The sequence below is a fragment of the Meira miltonrushii genome (genome assembly GCF_003144205.1).
Source record: "Meira miltonrushii strain MCA 3882 unplaced genomic scaffold FA14scaffold_3, whole genome shotgun sequence".
In the NCBI taxonomy this organism is placed as follows: Eukaryota; Fungi; Basidiomycota; class Exobasidiomycetes; order Exobasidiales; family Brachybasidiaceae; genus Meira; species Meira miltonrushii.
In genome coordinates, this window is record NW_020289945.1 from 2017084 (window position 1) to 2037853 (window position 20770).

A 20770-nucleotide genomic window follows, 5' to 3' on the forward strand; every position below is an offset into this window, starting at 1 on the left:
CGTTTCACAGTAGACTAATCCGTCTTACACGGAAGGAGTACGTCCAAACAGTTGGCACGTTCCTCCGGAGTAAGCGGAGTTGAATTCTTGTAATCGTTTGTGGAGCCATAATACTTTCCATCACATTTTTGGCATGGGCATCCACAAGTAGCAATAGTGCGATTGTAACCCAATACCTCACATCTGTCATCCGTTGGACAGACAAAATGACAAACAAAGTGTTGAGGTGGATTACCGCAATAAGGAGAATTTGAAGAATCTGCATCACGGCCAAAGAGCAAATCGTTTGTCTCTTCGACTTTACCTGATTCCAAGAAACTGTCAGCTATATTCTCATCTCGTTCAAGTGACATAACTCACCTAAAGAGGCTGCGAATGTCATAGCAGTATATGCCAAAACCGTGATAGAGATCACGAAGGGGAGGTATGACAACTTTGTCATGATGATTAATTGCGTTTTAGTCGAAAGAGATGGTTGTGACGGAAAGAAAGGGAGTAAAAGTTTGCCGGCTTAAATACCTATCAAAAAAGGTCTATGCCGAGTCAAGCTCCGCTTCAATGCATTCTCTCACGCCGCACAAAACAGTAAGCCAAATTTAAATTTTCATGCAGGTTATAAAGACTTATACCTTTTCATGCCATGCGGTGCACTCATTATTCTCTCTCTACACACGTTAAGAGCACAGCAAGCTTTGAATGACCCTTTGGCTGTATGTACATCAGGCTCGAGTTAACAGCTTTGATCACAATTGGTAATCAATCTTTGATTGTTCACTATGAATATCATTCACAAGAAGGTGCTTTGAAGGTGACCGGTGAAGAGAAGAATGACTAAAGACGCTAAGGCGTAAAACATGAAATTGTTCCTTGTTTGTTCCCGAGCTTCCACGCATACAGTCACTCCGTCTTGCAAGGCCATTTGATATCGGGACAGTCATTTCTTTCTTCTTGCGTTAAAAGGTTTGTGCTTCCGGATGAGTAGAATTTACCATCTTCACAGCGAGTGCAAGGACAATCACAAGCAGCATAGGAAAGGTCGAAACCCAAATCTTCACAAGAAGGACCAGGTGATGGGCAACCGACGAAGCATTGTACTGGGCGCACGCCACAGCTATCGGAAGAGGCTACTAAAGGCATGCTGGCGTACAACAGTACCAAGTTAGTGAATGCTATAAGTTGAGCTTCCTTCATGATGTTGTCTTGGTTTTCGGGTCTTGGAACTTGAGTAGTGTAGAAAGATTGATTGATGGTTGTAGAGATTTAAAGGAATCCATACATACCATCTTATATACTTTTCAAACGAAAAAACTTGTGACACTGCCACCAAGAAGTCTTCCGCTTCACATCATGCAAATTCTTGGCAATTCACTCCAGCCAAGCTATATACGTCGGTATTCCATTGATCCGTTTAAGCCGGTGTTTGCTCACATTGCAAGATGCTCAGCAAAGCAGAGGCAAATGCAAAAGCTAATGAAATTTGATTTATCTTTAGAGAAGAGGCTACTATGAGTGCTGAACACCAAAAAAGGTGATTCAGTATGGTTGTATGGTTGTTACAGGTACCGTCAAAGACTAGTGAGAGTATGAGAATGGCCTCACGTTCATCATTCAGTCATGCGTCTTACATGGATGGGTCACATCCAAGCATTTGGCACGCTCCTTCGGTGTCAATGCAGTTGAATTCTTGTAATCGTAGGTGGGACCATAATACTTCCCGTTGCATTCCATACAGGGACAGCCACAAGTCACACCTGTAGTATTATACCCCAATAATTCGCATCTGGGATCAACAGGACAAGCAAGATCGCAGCGGAATGGAGACGGTTTGCCGCAATTTGGAGTTCTTGCAATGGTTTCATCACGGCCAAAGAGCAAATTGTTCGTTTCTTCGTTTTTACCTTGAATCAGAAGAATTGTCAGCCATCTTTCTGGTCATGTTCGATTCTTATCACTCACCCAAAGAGGCTGCTTTCGTCATACTTGCATATGCCAAAGCCAACAAAGAGAATAAGGTGAGGTAGAGTTGCTTCGACATCATGGTTTCAATTCAATAGCATGAAGAGGTGGTTGAACGGACAGAAAGGGTCAGGAGCAAAGTTGATCTCGTTTGAATACCAATCAAAATAGCCCGCTTCAATGCCAATTATGATCACCGGTCAAGGATGCCGAATAACCCTTCCTTCCTATCACCTCTCTGCACGCACCCATTCTGCTTCAAATTACTAAGCCAAATTCAATTTTTCTCTTTCATTACATGCAGGATATGTAGCTTTATTCTTTTTCATGCCGATCAGGGCGTCACGCACGATCCCTCCTTCCCTTCCCTTCACGCTTTGCTCTCTCAAGTCAATGAAACTTTAATTCCTTGTCCTTGTAGATATCTTGTCAATTCGCGGTATAACTCGGCTTGATCTTCCGTTGTCAAATGGGTAACGACTGTTTGCAAAACCGATCCAACGGTAACATGATGTTCACGAATGATGGAAGAATAGTAAACATACGAAAACAAACCCATGATGAATTGACAATCGAATCGATCGGTTAATCCTCCATGTCCTGGAATACTATCACCGAAATCTTTGATGTTGAAAGCACGTTTGAAACCACTTGCAAAGAATCCTCCAAATGGTGCCACTAAACTTGCAAATGCTGCCATTACAAGAGCATGCAATTGGAAATGCGTATAAGGTAGATCGGCAATCACCACACTCTTTCCACTGATAGCTTCAACAATTGGTGAAACGAGCGAATTGAGAGATTGTGCAAGTGCAGGTGGTAAAGGCATAGCATGCCAAGCAAAAACCTGATTTACCTCACAATGAATATTCGACCATGCATTCATACCCAATGAAACAGCAGGACAGATCATATACTTGAATCTTTGGAAAATACTTGCCCAAAAGAATGCAAAAATTTCCGTAACAATAAATGCGCCAACAAATCCTTCAACGGTCTTTTTTGGACTCAAACTGATCAATGGCGTCCGTCCAAACATCATCCCACAAACGTAAGCGAAAACATCATTGCAGATCACCAAGCTTGCAGGAACAAAGAACCAAATTAATCCTTCCAAAATGTTATTGACCATAAAGTGAGACGAATATACGATCAATAGCAGACTCATATGCACCCAACAGAATAGACCGAATTGATGCTTGAGATTATCACGTTGAAGTCCGCTGACAAAAGCCATGAATCCAAAGATGTATAGCATAAACGACAAGAAACGATGTTGACGTGCGAATGGGATAAAGTATGCGTCAACAAAGACGATGTGCTTGAAGTAGTAGATGAGCGATTCACCATACAAGAAATAATTGCTGACAGCAAAGAAGTACCAACTCAACGTCTTGCTCCAAAGCTCTTCCTTTCTTCTTCCTTCTCCATCATCATCTTCGTCTTCACTTTGAGCTGCACTGCTGACGCGACTACTACCATTGCTCACAAATCCACGTTTCGGTGCTCCTCCAGTAACACTTGGTCGACCTGGAATGTTGAATAACGCAGTCACTTCGCGATAGACCAAGACTTGCATCGTCAATACGAGAATGATCATGTATGGATGTCCAAGTAAGAGCAAAAATACGAATCCACCGATCATTAAAAATGTGAAAAGTGTTCTCTCATACACCTTTTTCCAAAATGCTTTTCTATCTGAATCGCTATTTTGTTCTTTGCTCAATCCACTTTTTGCTTTTGGTCTTGATGCGCTTGCTGCTGTGACTGGATTGCGTGAGAATTCTGCTGGATTGGCGTTTGGCTTTTTAGAAAGTGTTGCTGAGACAGGTTCTAGCTTTTCCCGAACAGCAGCTGCAGTCTTTGCCGGTTCAGAAGGTGTAGGTGCTACTGCGGATGTTTGTACGCCAGGAGCAGGAGTTGAGATGGGTGCAATCGGTCTCTCTTCTGGAGGTTCGGTAGATAATCTTGGAATACGACCACCGCTTCTCGTCTTCATAACCTCTAAATCGTCATCATCTACTTGATCAATCTTTTGTGGGGTAGAGACGGCCTCTTTTGCCTTGGATGACCCATTTGTTGTGGATGTTTTTGACTTTGTCTTTGAAGGAGTTTGAACGACATCTTCTCCATTGGTTGAAGCTGTTGCTCGTGTTTTTCTTTCTTTTGCCAATGCTCGCTTATGTGCAGCTTTAGTCAATTTAACTTTTGCATTGGGAGTTGAAGTTCCTGATTCTTCCTCTTCTTCTGGATCTACTTGAGATACTTCATCGTCAGCAATATTTGCCGATTCATCTTCCAATGCTAATGCATCGAATGCACCTTGAGATGCAAATCTTGACTTTGGAGCCATTTTTGTGATTGAAGTGATGGTGGATGTGGGAGTAAGAATGTTGCAGCAACCAAGCGAGATAAAAGTGGGTTAGTGACAGACAGATAGAGAGCTGTGATTGAGTTGCATATTCTCAACTGCATTTCTTCTCACTTTGGCGTGTCGGTGGTCTTGCACTGGCGGTGCACCGCATCTAAACACGCGCAAAAATACACTGGCCGAGCTCCACTTTTAGAGCGAAATTCTCTCACGCTTAACAACACGCACAGACACATACTACAACTTTTAGCGTGAAAAATAGTAAGATTGCTTCTTGACCATCATCAGAACATCAAATCCATCTTACAATGTCCGGAGCACCAGAAGTAACACCATCAAGGGTAGGACCACCTGGACCTGATCCAACTGCGTGAGTATTCGATGGAAATCCCACAAATAGCATTAATGCTGACACTAATCTTTCCATTCTGCTCATAGTCGCGTCTATTGGAAGTTGGGCATATTCAGCGTTGCAATGTTTGCTGCCCCAATAACGGCTTATTATGTAGCAAGAGATCGCTTGTTCAATGGCAATGCAACTTATTCGGGAGGTTTGGCCGCTTTTGTAGCCAATGTAGTCCTGATAGGGTACGTCATAGCAGCATTTATGGAAGATCAAGGGGAAAGTCCCTCAAACAAAAAGGCAACATCAGATACCGTTCAAGAAAAGAAGAAAGACAAGTAGAAAAGCATAAGAATCAAAAGAGTGAATGAAGGTGTACATGCGAAATGTATGACTGGAACAAAATTTCGAGAATTTTACATGAGAGGAGACCTCATTACAAAAGCTTCTTCATTGCCCAATTCCAAGCAGCACTGGCGATCGTATCACGCTTTTGAACAGTTGGAATTGCCGCCTTTGTTGCAGCGTCTCGCTTTTGCACGACTGGGTCTTCTGCTTTCACGATTTCATCACGTTTTTGGACGTCTTGTATTTCTGCTTCTGCAAAATCATCAAACCCTCGAGGGAAGATATCGCCATGTGCGCTTAACACGCTACGGACCGTCAAGGCGTCATCATCGTCATACTCCAGATCACGTCGACCCCAATCATAGTCTCCTGGTGATGGTGGGGGCGGTGGACCGCGACCTCGACTACGTGGGCCTGGACCACGAGGACCGGGACCGCGACGCCATCTTCTCCAACCTCTTCGGCCGCGACGTGGACCGAAATCGGATCCTGGACCACGTCCATCCCAGCTTCTTGGACCACGTTTGACAAGATCACGATCTCTGTCCATTTCATGCTCGAATTCGAGGAGATCATGAACAGCACCATGTTCCATCAAAAATTCTTGGAGTCGATCCATATTAAAGTGCAAGTCTTTCGGATGATAAATTTGACGCTTTCTCATTCCTTCACCTCCTCCGCCACCACCACCGCCGCCACCCCATTGACCTGCCCAATAATTACCGCCACCTCCTGCCCAGTACTGGTTACGCTTCTGCAAATTGGCAATCAGATCATCCTTGCCGCTATCAGAGAATGCACGTCTGACCAAAGCTGGATTGTCGAGACTCTCATCTTCTTCACGTTTCCAACGGTATCCGCCATGCTTTCCCCAGCCCCAGTGTTTATGACGTTTCTCCAATGCAACGTCATCGTAATCCTCAAGATCAGCGACTTGACGCTTCTGAAGATGGATATCGTCAGGATTGCTTCGTTTCCAACGTCTGTTCTTGTAAGAATTTCCGTTTGAGCGTTTCTCCAAACCATCCTGTTCGTCATAGGTGCCAATCAAATCACGCTTTTTCCAGCCTCGACCGGCATTATAAGGACCGCCATGAGAATGTGAGCGCTTCTCAAAGCTGTCATCGATGTCGATGGGATCCGAAAGAACATCTCGCTTTACTCTTCGGTTAGGTTGTGCTGCAGCAGGGCCGGCTGCAACATTGTTGGCAGGGGGAGCAGCAGCAGTTCCTCTGCCTGCTCCTGGATGACCACCCCTTCCGTGGCTTGTGCCAATGGATCTTGTCTCGAGTTTGTCTCCCTCGCCTTCCAAAGAACGCTTCATTCCAGCAGGACGAGCACCACCAGCAGCATTGTTGACACCTGGTCTGCCCATTGCTGCGCCACCTCCTTTATGAGTGGTGCCGATGGATCTTGTTTCGAGTTTGTCATCTTCAAGTTGTAAATCACGCTTTTGCAAGCTGGCATGGAGGTCGTCTTTGCCACTTTCTGATACTGCACGTTTTGTCAATTTGGAAGGTTCTTCGCGCTTATGCCAACCGCCATGAGAACCACCGCCCCATCCGCGGTTTTTGTTCGAGCGTTTTTCCAAATCATCGTCCAGATTATCATCTTGCAAGTCTCGTTTGGACAGTTCTTCGCGCTTATGCCAACCACCATGAGAACCACCACCCCATCCGCGGTTTTTGTTCGAGCGTTTTTCCAATTCATCGTCTTGCAAGTCTCGCTTATTATATCGTCCGTTGTAGCCACCACGCCACTTGTTGTGGGAATCATTGGAGCGTTTCTCTAAAGCATCATCGACATTGCCTTCTATTACAGCTCTTTCTTCCAGACCATTTTCTGACAAAGCGCGTTTACGCATTCTACGATTGGGAGGACCACGGGGGCCACCGCCACGTCTACCTTTACTATTGAACGATCTTGTTTCGAGCTTTTCATCTTCTTCTGCATTGGTCAAATCACGCTTTGCCATAGGACGAGGCATACCGTTAAAGCCAGCGCCGCCAGGATGTCCAGGATGTCCTCCTTTTGGTGAACGAGTTTCCCAAACGTTATCTTCGTCTAAGTGACGACGAACAAATGCATGGTCCTCGTCTTCATCTTCGTCAAAATCACGCTGAAGCAACAGAGGACCGTCTAAAGGCTCGAATGAACGGCGAACAGCATTACCTTCTGCCCAACGACGAACGTAATCCATCTTTGCTTCTTCTTCCTTTAATTCTTGTTGACGTTTAAACATTCTTACTGTTCTTGCTTGTTCGGGTGTCAAAGAACGCTTTTTGAAAGTGCGGTGTAAAGCTCCGTTTTCGCTCATTGTTGCACGTTTGAATAGATGTGCGTCCAATTCTCTACGACGGTCTTGATTGAAAGCTGGTTTGTTGACTTTCATGAATTGCATATTACGATGCAATTGTTCACGCGAACAAGCGACACCGTCAACGTCTCCGAATTCCGCACAACGAGCACCCCAACGATGATGATGATCAGGTGCGTTTCCGATGTATCGTTTGAATGGACTTTTGATATCGAGAAAGTTTAAACGTTCTTCTTCACTTTGACGATGAAAGGGAGCGTATTGTGGTTGTAATTCAATGATTTCTTCTTCTATGATTTCATCTTGATTGCGTTTTTTGAGGGTTTCAAAACTACGTTTACGCATATAATTGACAAATTTGTTTCTTCCAACTCGACGAAATTGCGGTTCAACTTTATAAGCCGTACGACCGCCCAATAAAGGCATCTTGGATGAACAACCGATTAGGTATTCCGTTGGCGTAAGGGGTCTGTTTGGCTGACGATTTTCTTCGTTGAATCGATCGTCAGTCAACATTACAACTTGCAATTGATTTGGATTTTCAGGATTGCACGGTTCCAGTTCGAATTCAGCGAACATGTTACCGATATGCTCTTCATGATGATGAGGTGGGTGAACATCTTTGTGTTCCGCCAAACATTGTTCATCTTTTGAGTCGATTGGACAATGAAATAATGGTTTTTGATTTGGTTCATCTTTTGCGGTAACAATCAGAGGTAAACCACTAACCGGGATCACTCTAACGGCATGATGAGGTTCATTTGTGGTTGCATTGACTGCAGTCACATTTAAGCCTGCACCGTTTGGCATTGGTGGTGGTGGAATTGGAGCAGCAGGAACATTGCTAGTATTTTGTGCGCCTCCCATTGCTGGCATACCACTTTCTTTATTTATGGAGAAAAAAAACAAAAACAAACGAGAACCAGCTCGTGTGTTAAAGTAATAAAAAAGAGAGCGTGGTGAAAGTGAGTATGAGGGTGGAGTGAAGAATTCAATCTTTGAGAGAAAACGATCTTTATAACTCTTTCTGCTCTTCATTGCCAAGAAGTGCACGCAACACTGCCTTATAAAGGCGCTTTGTGATACTGGCAAACGTGCCCAAAGCTACGTACGCCACCCACAAAAACAAACCTGGCATTGCTCGCCATGCTGTGCTAGAGGATTTTGTGCCTAGTACGCCCTCTTCCACACTTAAAGAAGATGGATGTGAATGACAAAATTTCATTATCTTAACACTTTATTGCCCCGATTACACAATGGAGGTGCTATTAGCCTATGTCATGCTATGTTGCAGAGTTTCAATACGGAAAAGTTGTAATATGTCGTCCCAGGCAGTGTTCATCATCAGGCTTAGTGGCGGTGTTGAAATGATATGATTCTCTCCAGACTTGCTCATCTATAGATGAAAGTGTAAGAGAGAGTGTGAATGATCAAGATGAGAGCCTATGTAATTGGTACAATTGTGTCTCTTTGGCAATGTTAGTCATGTGATAAACTTGAACCGCTTCAATTGATTTGCCGTGAAGGAAATATATCCATTTCTCAAGCACCGATCCAGATTGCCGCGCTTTGAAGGGAGGAAGGAGGCAGCCCATTAAGCAATGGAACTCCGTTAAGCGGCGGGCATAGAAAAACAAGCCAATCAAAATCAGCCCGGCGCACATGCACAACAAGCGACAAAAGCAAACTTGGGTAGAGGGCGATAGTCACGCACTAAAAGAAAGGGAACCTCTGGGTTGAGGGTTGCCGATCTTTTTTTTTGATTGAGCGTAAAAAATGTGTCAAATTAAAACAAAGCGCGTGCATAAATAAAAAGAACGTTGTTGTTGTGTGTGCCTTGACATGTATTCAGATCTCCTGGCGTTGCTCTCTCTCTCTCCTCTCTGCCTGCGCCTGCGCCTTATTTGTCTCATTCAATTTGTCTCACAACTCGTCATTTCCGCACACGCCCTATTCTTCGGCATTCAATTGATCCGAAGGCAAGAAATGAGTAATGAATCCAAAGAGTATATAAACAATTAATCATTTCGTCATTTCGATCAAAGAAGTACATGGTCCAAATGGAATAGTCCGAGAATACATACATGATGAGAGTGTGGTACAAGAATGATGATGCATCAATGAATGTATGCGCTGCGCTGCGCCTGCTCCCCTCTTTGAAGTCGGCTATTTGACCTTTTGGTTGAATTGAATACGCGCACGCGCAGAGCACGTCTAAAAAAAGCATGATTTTTTTTTCTCTTTCTCTCTCTCAAAGCACATGTACCGTTTGAACGCATACTGCATACGCTAAAAACACAAAAAGGGCCTCTCAAGATTTGATATAAAAGGACTCAGATCAACAACATTCACTCTTTTACTTTCTTCTTTTAGGATCCTATCGTCATTCGAAGGCCCTCATAAAAAAGGCAAAGCTTTCCTTTACGCTCTTTTAAGCGTTCAGCTTAACTACATTGAGTCGTTCCGCTTTTCGCGGCGGCACTTTGTGTGTTGCTGGCCAAAAGGTGCCTTTTCTCTCTTAAAAACGATATAGACGACAACGAATTCGATCTCAATTCAAAAGTTTTATTGCTTTTTCGCCCCGAATATTACAACAACAAGAGCAGCTTGACAGACCCTTCATCTGTTGTTCAAGACAATCGTCCTCTCTCACATCTTCCATCACCCGAAATCACATCACATCTACCTTTTTTGCCCTCCATGGTCGAACACATAAAAATCGCCGCTTGTCTTCTGTGACATTGGGAGATCGTATTACGTCCTTTGCGGACCGATAGCAGCCGATTGGTTGCATATAAGCGTTGACAGGAATTAAATACACAAACTTCAAATACAATCTTCACTCCGCTGCAAAAAAAAGTTGCCCGGAAAAATGTCGTCAAACAGCAATTTACCAGACAAAGCATCGGCCGCCCGATCTAGCTCAAAAGCGCCTTCTACCTCCACCGAAAGTGAAAAAGAAGATGGTCTATTCAGTGGTGGCAGTGATGCAGGGCATTTGAGCGATTCAAGCTCTGCCAATTTCAACGCAATCGATTTTGATTCGTTTGCCATGTCCTCTTTGCAAGCCACTGCATCAGCAATCATTGCTGCACAACAGCAACAACAACAACAAATACAGCCACAAGCATCGCAAGAGCAAAAGGCTTTGCCAAACCAGTTGAAACTACTTCCTCAATCTTTCCTCCAACAATCGCAAATCTCCCCTTTGAACGAGCAAGAATTTAATTTGCACAGCAATGTTGCTTCTGGCTCAGAAAGCGAAACTGGACACTCTCGTCAATTATCACCAACAGGTCTCCGTCGTGCAAGTAGTCAGAGCAAGGGAACAGCAGGCGAGAAAGCACACGTTGAACGTCATATGTGGACACCATCTGAAACGCAAGCTTTGGTGAACGGGTGCAATAAACATGGAATTGGTAATTGGAAGGCGATCCTTAACGACCAAGAGTTTGGCAAGAGCTTTGAAGGTCGTACACCGGGAGATCTAAAAGATCGATTCCGAACATACTTCCCAGATGCATATCATGAAATGTATCCCAACGCCAAAACACATACAAGTAGAGCGATTCGAAGCAAGGCTCCTGATGGAACGAGTATTTTCGAAAAGGGGAAAACGAAAGAACGTAGACCATTCACGCCAGCAGAGGATGATGTGTTGAAAAGGGGCTATGAAAAGTATGGTTCGCATTGGGCAATCATTGCAAAAGAGCCTGTCTTTGAGGGAAAGCGTAAATCGACTGATCTACGTGATCGTTTTCGAAATGCCTTCCCCAGTCTATACGAACAAGCTGGTTATAAACCAAGAGCGAAAGCGCCAAAGAAGGAACGTCGTCAAAGTAGTAGCGGTAGTATGAGTCAAAGTGAGCGGCCTGCTTTGCTCATGACGGGCAATTTCCGAGACAGCTTTTCGTTTGCAGGAGAGAGACCTGCTTTGGCACCAAGAAGTGAAACTTCAACTTCTGTAAACTCACAAGCTGTTAGCGAGCATAGCGAAGGTGAAGAGAGTGACTATCCAGAAGTTCACATTCGGGACAGATCTGATGGAAGCTTTATCGGTTATCCTGACACATCTTTTCAGAGTGCTGCCTCTTCACTTATGTCGAGATCGCATTCGATCGATGCTTCGGCTCAAATGCAGGGCTCTTTGCCTCAGCAACAAGCGCAGCAGACAATTCCAACTCAATCACCGATAGAGCAGGGCAATCCATCTGGTACAGGAGCTGCATCTGCAGGCACATCGTCAAATACTGCTCATCGTCACCCCTTGCGCAGATCTCATAGTAGCAAGCGAGGCTCGACCAAAATTAGCTCTTTGGAAAAGGCTGCCAAGACTGCATCCATCAAATGCAATAAAGAAGCCATCCTTGCAAGCCATCAACAGCATCACTTGCAACATTTGCAACAGCAGCAGCAACAACAACAACAGCAAGCTCAGGCTCAAGCTCAAAATCAGGCTGCTATTCAAGGTTGGCCACAGGGCTTCAATTGGGATCCAAATACTGCTGCAAGTTTGGCAGATATGGATTTGGATCAAATTGGTGAATTGATGGATGCCCATTCAACTGCACAATTGCTCAACAGTGGGGTGGAGGAGAGTATCGACAATACAACGGCTCGGACGGCCATGTCTGATTCCGGCTTGCCTTCCGCAGACGGTCTAGGCGTCGATGCAGCTTCTAGTAATGCATTGCTGGATAATTTGTACCAGCAACTTGGTTTCGCAAATCAAACTCCTTCGATGAATCGTGGTCTTTCGGAGGCACCTTTCCAAAATGCAAACGTAGAGACAAATCTCAACAATTTGTCATCATCATCATCTTTGCCTTTCAATCCTGTGTCTTCAATTCCAGGGAACGCTCAACGGATTGATTTCGAACACAGTCAATGGGCAGGAGATTTGTTGCCAAGAGGAAATCCAACTTCGCTCGATTGGAATCCAGAAGTGTTTGTCAATTTGGCCAATATGCAGCTAATGACTGGAGGAGCACAATCTTCGAGTGGACAAGCAGAGAAAGATGTTCGACCAAGTCTTTCCGCCGAGCATTCTTTGTCTATGCCTTCCGTGCATGATTTCATCTCAAGATCCACCCGTCGATTGAGCAATCCGCCCAGACCGGTCGGATTGAATGAAGAAATGACTGCTGATTCGTTGCTGTCTTCAGCATATCGAACGGGGAATGCTTACCCAGCAGATGATATCTCGTTAATCAATTCAAACTTCCCGGGCGGAATGACTTTATTCCCTAGCTTGATGGGCGCTGGCCCAGCAAGTGATGGAGCTGGACCTTCTTCGTTCCGTAGACGAAAATCAACCGATACATTACGTGAGAATACCTTTGCAAGCGGACAGGCTTGGCGTGGTCCAATGGAAGGTATTCAAGCAGATCAAAGTGAAGATGGTTTGGGAGCATTGAGCAATACGTCCAATCTTGCAAGTCAAAATAGCGGACAACATTCACGTTCGATCTCTTCTGTTGATCCACTTGATGATGAAAATGCACCAAGTAGAGCAGCAAGTGTGGGAGATTTGGATTTGGTGGGTGAAAGAGTGAATGCATTGTATGCTGAATCTTTACCTGATTTGACTACGAGTGCTTTCGGAGGCGGTGGAGAGCACTCTTCTTCAGCATCAGATAACGCTTTCCCACACGTTCAACACCTTCAAATGAGTTATGATGATTTGGATTTGCCATCATTTTTGAACAGAAGTCCATGTTTTGCTCCTGCAAATTCTCATTCGATGAACCCAATCTCTGCCACGACTTTCAATAGTCCAAGAATGTCTGCAATGGGCAACGATGGTGCAAACTGGTTGAAACTATTTGCTGGCGGTACGAGAGCAGGAAACACTTCTTTGAGGGATGGCGTTCGCTCTTCTTCCGCTGGTGTTGGAGAAGTAGCACAAACGATTCAGCCAATGTCACAGCAACAGCAAGGCTTTGATGGTGGACAATATTCAACATTTGCTGCTTCTTTGAGCGATGCAGGTGCATTGGATAGATTGGAACATTTGTATTTGGAAGGATTGCATTCGCCAAGTAGTCCAGCACAAGTGAACGTTGGAACGCCATCCCTGTCAGCTTATACGATTGGAGGTGGAAATAATCAACGCTTTGGCACCACTTCACTTAATCAAGTAATGATGGAACGTAGCAATACTGCTATTGCTGGCGAGGATGCCAATAATGGATATGAAAGTGTGTAAGAGCAATTATAGACGTGAGGAAGTGCAAAAAAAGGGTATACGGAGCAGCAAGTCTGCTTCAAATCGCAATCGTCGTGATCATACTATTTCTTATGTACATTAAAAAAGAACACTTTCATTACGAATACCCATTATCTTTCTAACAAAATTTCTGATGATGAGAGATCGCAACACGATATGGTATAATACAGAACTTATTAATCCAGAAAAGTAAGATACAAATTATTGACATACGTTGTTTACACATTGGTCAACCTCTTTGCCAATGCTACTTTATGCAATGCATGCCAATGAACACAAAGTTCATCGGGAGAATTAATCTTTATGCTGCATCTACGCCAACATCCTGCATTCACGAATCCTTCCATTGCCAACCTGCCTGTCGCGCAATCCAGAATCCTACCTGGGCCTTGTGGTAGGGCAGTGTTGAACGGATCTTGTCCTTGTTGACCTTCTCTGCGTGCGGTTGCTTGTTGACGAACAGAAAAGATTGTTCTACGTCTACGTGGACCGTGAAGACGAAAGAATGCATCAAGCGTTGGCGGTAATTGATTTGCTTGTGCTTCTTCATCATCTTCATTTCCTCCATCTTCATCTTCTTCATCCGTATCGAATTCATCTTGTCGTGTTTGTCTACCATCCCAAGGCGTATGACGTGCTTGTGTTGCTTCAGGCGGAAAGTATGCCACACATTCATCCTCATTTGGTCCACGCGAAAATGCACGGAAAGTGATCGACCCACGCGGAACGTTTGCATCACCAGTACATTTCATACCTTCGATCACCCTACAGCCAGGTCGAATAAATGCAGTCTGACTTGGCGGTAATTCCAGATCAGACGTGTCAACAAAAGGTTCAGGTTGCCAATGCAATCCTTCGCTCAAAATCTCTCTTGCACGCTTCTTTGATGGAACTTGACTGGTATGCGTATGGCCAAATTCATTCGAATCATCAGGTTGATCTTTCTTTTCATGTCCTGTGCCATGCGGTCCCGTAGGTCGTACAATCAACGCCTCATCTGAGTAAGACAGGTGATCGGACAAATACAAATCATCCGGTGCGAAATCATGCACAGTCAAGATACGCGAACGAATGTAGATTAACTCTTGACCCCATGGTCCATACGTCATAGAATAAAGTCCATTGATTGAATCCCAATCGAACTTTTCACTCGCAGGGTCAAGATGTGCTGGAACGGATTGAGGATGCTCGTAGATTGTATCACCTTCGTTGTTCAAGCCGACGTGTCTTGAAAGTGGTATCCTGGTTTGAATAGGAGGTGATTTGACCGGCACAAATCGTAATCCATTCGGCAACGGTTGCGAAAGATGTGGCCAGGGGCGATAAGGCGGACATGGTTCCATTTGCATCATTGGAAGATCGAAAGCGGTTCCAAAGCTAAGGAAATCTTCAAATGCTGTGGATGAATTTGCGGGAACATCAACTTGCCTTTCCGCCTTGTGCAAATCATCAGAGCTATAGAGATCACGAAGCAAAGGCAGCAAAGCCGGTGAAGGAAACTCAATTGGTGGCAAAGGAAGAAAGTTGGATAACTTGACACCGAAGCCTCTATTCTTGCTAACGTCTGACCCGTAGTATAATTGTTGAGGACCAACATTGATAGAAAGAAGGTCATTAGCACTCGTGGTATTTGCAGAAGATGCAGCTGCAGTGCACACTGCACCAGAAGTCAAGTAAACGGTATGCAATCGATCACCACATCGTTGTCGGATCGTTCTTTGCTGGACTGGTATATGATTGAATTGTCCAGCTTCTATGGCGTCCAAAGCCGATGCGGCAACAAATTGTGACCAATTATCACCCGGACGTAATCTACGTGAGCCATCAATCTCCAAATAATCAGGGTCAAAGCGTGACAATCTGGAAGAACGTCTTCTACTTCGTCCCTCCAAGGCATCCTGCGATCCACTCGTACTTCTATTGCGGACACCGTTTCTGGAAGGAGAGATGTGTCGTTCCCTTGCTCTGTATTCGTTCTCATCGCTGTGCTCAACCGTACCAAAAGGTTGTGCATGATGAGAATGCTCTGCACCTTTCCATCGTATACGGGCAACGTTTTTTCCCTTTTGCAGATCTGCCATATTCGATAATCGAGTATCATGCCAGGTAGCGGCCCATAAATCCTCCGTCTTGACTCCTGGCAATGAAATGTCTACGCTCAAGAAATCTGTTTCTATACTTGTGCCTTCATTATTGCTATTGAATGCATGCAGTCCGGTTGCGTTTCTCCATTGATCTCTAGATGCTGGGGTATACGTACCATAAAACCGGTTGACAAAGTGTAATTTCTGACAAACAAATGCCGGCGTTTTCATTACGCCATCGTCTTGTTCCAGTTCATAGGCGGGATTAAAGATGATCCGTATTGCCATTCCATAGCTAGGCACATCACCTAGCCACCAGCCCAGCAAATGGGCAAACGGTCTGACGAAGAGCCAATACAATTGATGATAGCTCTGAACGCCTTCGAATGTGGACAAGTCTATTTGATCTGTAGAATCTTCTATACCATCCTCTTTCGAAGCATACATCGAAGGCGGATTCCATCGTTCCCGAGATGCATGACTTCTTCCCGTTGAGATCATTCCAAAAGGCGCATGCCATGGTGCTGGCGGATCATTGAGAGCTTTGAGATTTGATGATCGAATGGGCGGACTTTGTCCTAAACATTCTCTTACGATCGGTCTCCAAACTATATCTTCCGTTGCAACAAATCTTAATGTTTTGCTAACCAATGATAATCTATGTATATCGCTAGGCCTGTCTAAATGTTTGATGATCGCATGTATGGTTTCGTGCGGTAGGCTATCTAAAGAAGGCTTGCAAGATTTGCGGGATTCTTGTGATTCTTCCATCTTGACGATCAATACCTTCTCCTTTTGCTCGTTTGATGTTGAATCGGGAAACCGATGCAGTTATCAATCGGTGGCATGAAATCAAAAGATGGTTGTTGATGTGGTGGGATGAATGTGAGTTGTTGGGACAGCTTTATAAGGATGTCATGATATTATTTATCAAGCATCAGCCCTTTTCTCTGTGGCGTATCAATCGGGGTGTATGCGCCCTTGTGACGGTTGACAGTAACATATTAGCAATCAAGCAAACAAGCAAAATGCATGCAATTATGTACACACCCACCCACCCACACGCCATCGTCGGGTAATTTATCATCTTATCAGACAAAGATGACGCCCTTACGCGGGGTGCCGGTTGAATATATTTGCTGCACAAACAAGACGCCCTAGCGCACTTTTTGGTTCGGATCAATTTAAAATACGATTTTGCTTAAGTAAAGAAAGAAAAGGTATGGTAGCGTGAGACATATTCCAAATTCAATAATTGCCTTTCCGCACAGACAATAATGATCATCATCACTTCTCTTTGGTATTGTATATATATGATAGTGTACAATTGATTGAGACTGCTGACAATGCAACAGACGAATAAGATTGTTTATAGTACACATGCTTTGGAAAGGTCTCAAAAGTCAGACGATTCCTTTTGACTTTTCTCCAGCTCCGTCAAAGGGGAACTGCCATCACTTGCGATTTGCGATGATTCCAATTTATCGTTGAAATGGATCGTGCTACTACTACTCGGCTGCAAATCGGGTGAAGATGCAAGTTGAGGTACCGCCCAACTCTTGATTTGATCTTGCGAACTGTAAATTTTCTCGCCGTACAAGTCCACTTTTGGCATTTGTTGAGAAAGCCTGCTTTGCGAAGGTCTAGGTCTTGGGCGACTGGGGGATGTTGTTGGTGATTGGATTTGCTGAGAAGAAGATTCAGTGCAAGCGGCTCTCTGTTTTGTCGAGCGATTCGGAGCTATGCGTTGACCAGACGAGACTTCAATCGCTATATCGCGAGACCTTTCGCTGTTCAGAGACGTCCGATTGTCCGGCTTGCCTCTGCTTCTAGAACTACTCGCTGCTGGTCTACCTTCAGAGGCACCCTTTCGTGAGTATTTGGAGACAGGTGATTCGGATGAATATTTCTCGAACAGAGAATCCTCATGTTCTTTCTCTATTTTCTCGATAGGGAACATGATCGATCCATACACATTTGATTCGTCTCGAATCTTTTCTGCTTCACTGATGCTGATGATCTTTCCCCACTCTTTCTTCTCGCGCTTTTGTATCAATGCGCAAACCACTTCTGGAAACAGAACTTTATCGACAAAATCAGACTCTTTCATCCAATTGTTCGGTCGATTGGTAAATTCTTCCAGGGTATGCTTCGGTGCCCACTCCTCTTCAAATAAGTGATATATCGTACGTCGTATCGCCTGAGCTCCAAGCTCTCCGAAATACCCTGCTTGTTCCTCGTGGAAATATTGCATCTGACTTTGGACACTGTTAGCCTGTCTACCATACTTCTCTCTCCTCTCCACTTGCCGACGATAGAAAACGCTCTTTTCAGGGTGAGCCACAAAATCAATAATGCGTTCACATATGGCTACATCATACCAAAAGTCATTAACGACCTTCTTTTCCTTGTGTTGGGTCGGCCATTTTTTTTGTTTCCCTAGGGGAATGTGCACCTTCTCAGCTTCATGGAGTTGACAGCATTCGGCTGTAGCTGTACTGCTTGGAGCATCGCTTTGACTTTTGATCTTTTGAAGCCAATAATTTAAGAGATCCTGCAATTTCTTGCTTGGTTCTTCTGGAAGTGATGAATGACAGAAAGGGCATGTCGTGAGACCTTGGGACGTTTCGGGAAGTTCAAAGCTTTCGTCTTGTAGATCGTCCAATGCATCATATTTGATGCTCTTGTGTTGCGAGAAAAGATCATTCCATTCTTGCAGCTTTTCGACATCTTTTGAGATTTCAAATCGATCTGGTAAAGTCAGTCCTTTGATTTGCTCTTCTTCCTCCTCTTTTTTACGACCGTTCTTTTTCACACTCTTCTTGTGTTTTCCTCCACCTTCAGCATAGTCCTCATCATTTTCGTTGTCAGGTTCGGAAGATGAAGCTTCGTCGTCTTCCGAATCTAGATCTTCTGTGCCGCTTTGGGGCTCTTGAACAGATGAATGCTGTACATTCCCATTCTCCACTTCTGGTTTACATCGCGGTCTAGCCTTGGGTCGCTCCTTGATGGTAGGAGGTTCTTTCCCAGAAAAATCTTGAGTGAACCCTTTTGATCTATTTCTTGATGACTGTCGTTGTGATGATGAGCCCGCATATGCAGCCGTTGATCCATTCTCTACCGAATGTTGATTAAGCTTTGGAAGCAGCATAGAAGATGACGCATTGTTCTGATCTTGTGACGAAGACATTCTTCTTGTTTGTACTCTTGATGATGCTGAAGCTGTTAACTTTGGTCGCTTTGCTGGAGGATCTTTCTTTTTCAATTGAAGAGATCGTTTTGGTGATGAATGGGGATCTACAACGCTGTCATCTTCTTCGCGTTGCGCGACTGCATTTTGCCTTTGTGATTTGGCCATGTTCACCGCTGCTCTTGCATCAAAAAGGTAACATTTGTTAAATGGGAAGCAAGACTGTGCTCAAGGAAGATGATGGGAAGAATGTTGGGAGTGTAAGAGTGTCAATTTGGCGCTTTGATGTTTGGATTGTGATCAAAACATGGAGGAAGTTACTTAACTAGAACAACACTTCTAACACTTTTTCTCTTCTGTTCAACTCTGCCCAGCACACGGCTTTGCTTGCTTAAAGGACACGCGTAACAAATGGCGTTTGCCCTTTTTGCCGTTGCAGCACAAATTATAATGGCGGCGTGTTTGGAAGGAAAACCCAAGGCACCACCCACGCACAGACACACGCACAGTTCCATTTATGAAAAATTTAGTGGAGAAAATTTTAGAAGAAATTAATTGACATTCATTCTTTCCAAAACCATCATTCCATCATGTCTAGGCTTGAGATACTCAACAGCGGATCGCTACGACTAGATGGAAGGAGACCACACGAATTACGCAGTCTGGCACTACATATCACACCTGAAAACGCACATTCGGATGAATTTGCATCGTTCAATTCAGGTACCAACCCAAAAAGTGATGGAAGTGCAAGGGTAGAACAAGGATTGACAGTGGTACATGCATCTGTATATGGACCGCGAGAAGCAAAGCAAAGGTCAAGCACGCTACATGATCGAGCGGTACTGCAATGTGAAGTGACGATTGAACCTTGGAGTGGAAGAGATCGTAGGAAGCGCAGTAGAGCAGATAGAAGGATAGCGGAAATTTGTGCAGCATTAGAATCTACTTTTGAACCTGTTGTCCAAACTCATCTTTATCCGAGATCAACAATTGATATCTTTGTCTCAGTTGAAAGACAAGATGGCGGTGTTTTACCTTGTGCGATCAATGCAGTCACTTTGGCATTACTAGACGCAGGTATCTCAATGTCAGATTACGTTGTTGCTCTTTCGGTCGGACTGCATTTACAGAGCGGGAAGACGCTTTTGGATCTTTCATCACACGAAGAAACTGCTTTGCCTCACCTGATCGCTGCTACTTTGCCGAGAAGCGGAAAGATTACTTTAGCTCAATTGGAAACACGAATTCATGCAAATGTTGTACAAGAGATGTTAGCCGTTGTCGGACAGGCATGCTCGGTCTTGCATTCAGAGATGGATATTGCCATGCAAGAACGCACAAAACAACTTGCAGACGCTTTGGGGGGAAGTGGACTGGGTAATAGAAAGGATGAAGCATTAACGCAACAATTATTGGATTCCGTTCAAGAAGACATTGATGATGATGCAGATCATTCGATGAACATGTAAGATAGATGACATTCATTCGTTAATTGTATAGTATATCATGTGCAAGAGCTGTTCCTGTAAATGCTTTATATCCGGATAAAAGTTGGTTGAGCCGTTGGAGTGCTGCCGCTCAGCAGAATAAGCCCGGGTCAAGGGACCTTTTCTTACGTAAATCTTTGTGCCTTGTTTCTTTTTTTTTTCCGATTTGTGAAAATATTAGCGCGGAAGCCTAAGCGGGAAAAAGAAGGGAAGGGATCGACAATAAAAACCGTTGAGTGGAAATAACCTGCAGGAGGACATTAAATCCGAATCGAAATCGAGAACCGAGCTGAGTAAGGAGAGGCGGAAATATGGCTTATGAGCGATGCCTACCCTTTAGGATGCATATACTTGTGTGTACATACATCATGTTCTATAAATGTCAATAGGATGCATGCTTCATTCATTTCTTCATCCCACTTGATGACCACTTCCACTCAAC

General features: G+C 44.3%; 8 protein-coding genes across 8 annotated transcripts; 3 read left to right on the forward strand and 5 right to left on the reverse strand.

Moving 5' to 3' along the window:
* Positions 1-1399: 1399 nt before the first annotated feature.
* FA14DRAFT_67561 (uncharacterized protein) lies at positions 1400-2189 on the reverse strand. Its single transcript, XM_025502684.1, has 2 exons — positions 1957-2189; positions 1400-1898 (listed from the first exon to the last, which is right to left on the reverse strand). The coding sequence occupies exons 1-2, from the start codon at positions 2036-2038 to the stop codon at positions 1609-1611; spliced, it is 372 nt and encodes a 123-aa protein (XP_025354293.1). The 5' UTR covers positions 2039-2189; the 3' UTR covers positions 1400-1608.
* Positions 2190-2356: 167 nt separating this feature from the next.
* On the reverse strand, positions 2357-3649 carry FA14DRAFT_106744 (phosphatidate cytidylyltransferase; the record flags this gene model as incomplete). Its single annotated transcript, XM_025495784.1, has 1 exon — positions 2357-3649. A coding segment is annotated over one exon (1293 nt), but the record flags the coding sequence as incomplete, so codon positions are not given.
* A 986-nt stretch (positions 3650-4635) lies between these two features.
* Positions 4636-5012, forward strand: FA14DRAFT_124965 (uncharacterized protein; the record flags this gene model as incomplete). The annotated part of the gene is made up of 2 exons (XM_025496675.1): positions 4636-4697; positions 4766-5012. The coding sequence occupies 2 exons, from the start codon at positions 4636-4638 to the stop codon at positions 5010-5012; spliced, it is 309 nt and encodes a 102-aa protein (XP_025354295.1).
* A 94-nt stretch (positions 5013-5106) lies between these two features.
* FA14DRAFT_180627 (uncharacterized protein) lies at positions 5107-8202 on the reverse strand (the record flags this gene model as incomplete). The annotated part of the gene is made up of 1 exon (XM_025501023.1): positions 5107-8202. The coding sequence occupies one exon, from the start codon at positions 8200-8202 to the stop codon at positions 5107-5109; it is 3096 nt and encodes a 1031-aa protein (XP_025354296.1).
* A 1682-nt stretch (positions 8203-9884) lies between these two features.
* Positions 9885-13662, forward strand: FA14DRAFT_67565 (uncharacterized protein). The gene has a single exon (XM_025502685.1). It carries the CDS (start codon positions 10208-10210, stop codon positions 13541-13543), a length of 3336 nt encoding a protein of 1111 aa, XP_025354297.1. The 5' UTR covers positions 9885-10207; the 3' UTR covers positions 13544-13662.
* FA14DRAFT_67583 (uncharacterized protein) lies at positions 13589-16661 on the reverse strand. The gene has a single exon (XM_025502686.1). It carries the CDS (start codon positions 16417-16419, stop codon positions 13783-13785), a length of 2637 nt encoding a protein of 878 aa, XP_025354298.1. The 5' UTR covers positions 16420-16661; the 3' UTR covers positions 13589-13782.
* Positions 16662-16911: 250 nt separating this feature from the next.
* Positions 16912-19143, reverse strand: FA14DRAFT_191093 (uncharacterized protein). Its single transcript, XM_025501842.1, has one exon. The coding sequence runs from the start codon at positions 19004-19006 to the stop codon at positions 17045-17047; it is 1962 nt and encodes a 653-aa protein (XP_025354299.1). The 5' UTR covers positions 19007-19143; the 3' UTR covers positions 16912-17044.
* A 195-nt stretch (positions 19144-19338) lies between these two features.
* On the forward strand, positions 19339-20620 carry FA14DRAFT_67591 (ribosomal protein S5 domain 2-like protein). The gene has a single exon (XM_025502687.1). It carries the CDS (start codon positions 19429-19431, stop codon positions 20308-20310), a length of 882 nt encoding a protein of 293 aa, XP_025354300.1. The 5' UTR covers positions 19339-19428; the 3' UTR covers positions 20311-20620.
* Positions 20621-20770: the final 150 nt, after the last annotated feature.

Bases quoted from the DNA above. Each gene is read 5' to 3' on its own strand.
- FA14DRAFT_191093 (XM_025501842.1), bottom strand. From the start codon at position 19,006: ATGGCCAAATCACAAAGGCAAAATGCAGTCGCGCAACGCGAAGAAGAT.
- FA14DRAFT_67565 (XM_025502685.1), top strand. From the start codon at position 10,208: ATGTCGTCAAACAGCAATTTACCAGACAAAGCATCGGCCGCCCGATCT.
- FA14DRAFT_67583 (XM_025502686.1), bottom strand. From the start codon at position 16,419: ATGGAAGAATCACAAGAATCCCGCAAATCTTGCAAGCCTTCTTTAGAT.
- FA14DRAFT_67561 (XM_025502684.1), bottom strand. From the start codon at position 2,038: ATGATGTCGAAGCAACTCTACCTCACCTTATTCTCTTTGTTGGCTTTG. The intron at 1,899-1,956 runs GTGAGTGATAAG...TTCTGATTCAAG, and splicing joins GACGAAAGCAGCCTCTTTGG to GTAAAAACGAAGAAACGAAC.
- FA14DRAFT_67591 (XM_025502687.1), top strand. From the start codon at position 19,429: ATGTCTAGGCTTGAGATACTCAACAGCGGATCGCTACGACTAGATGGA.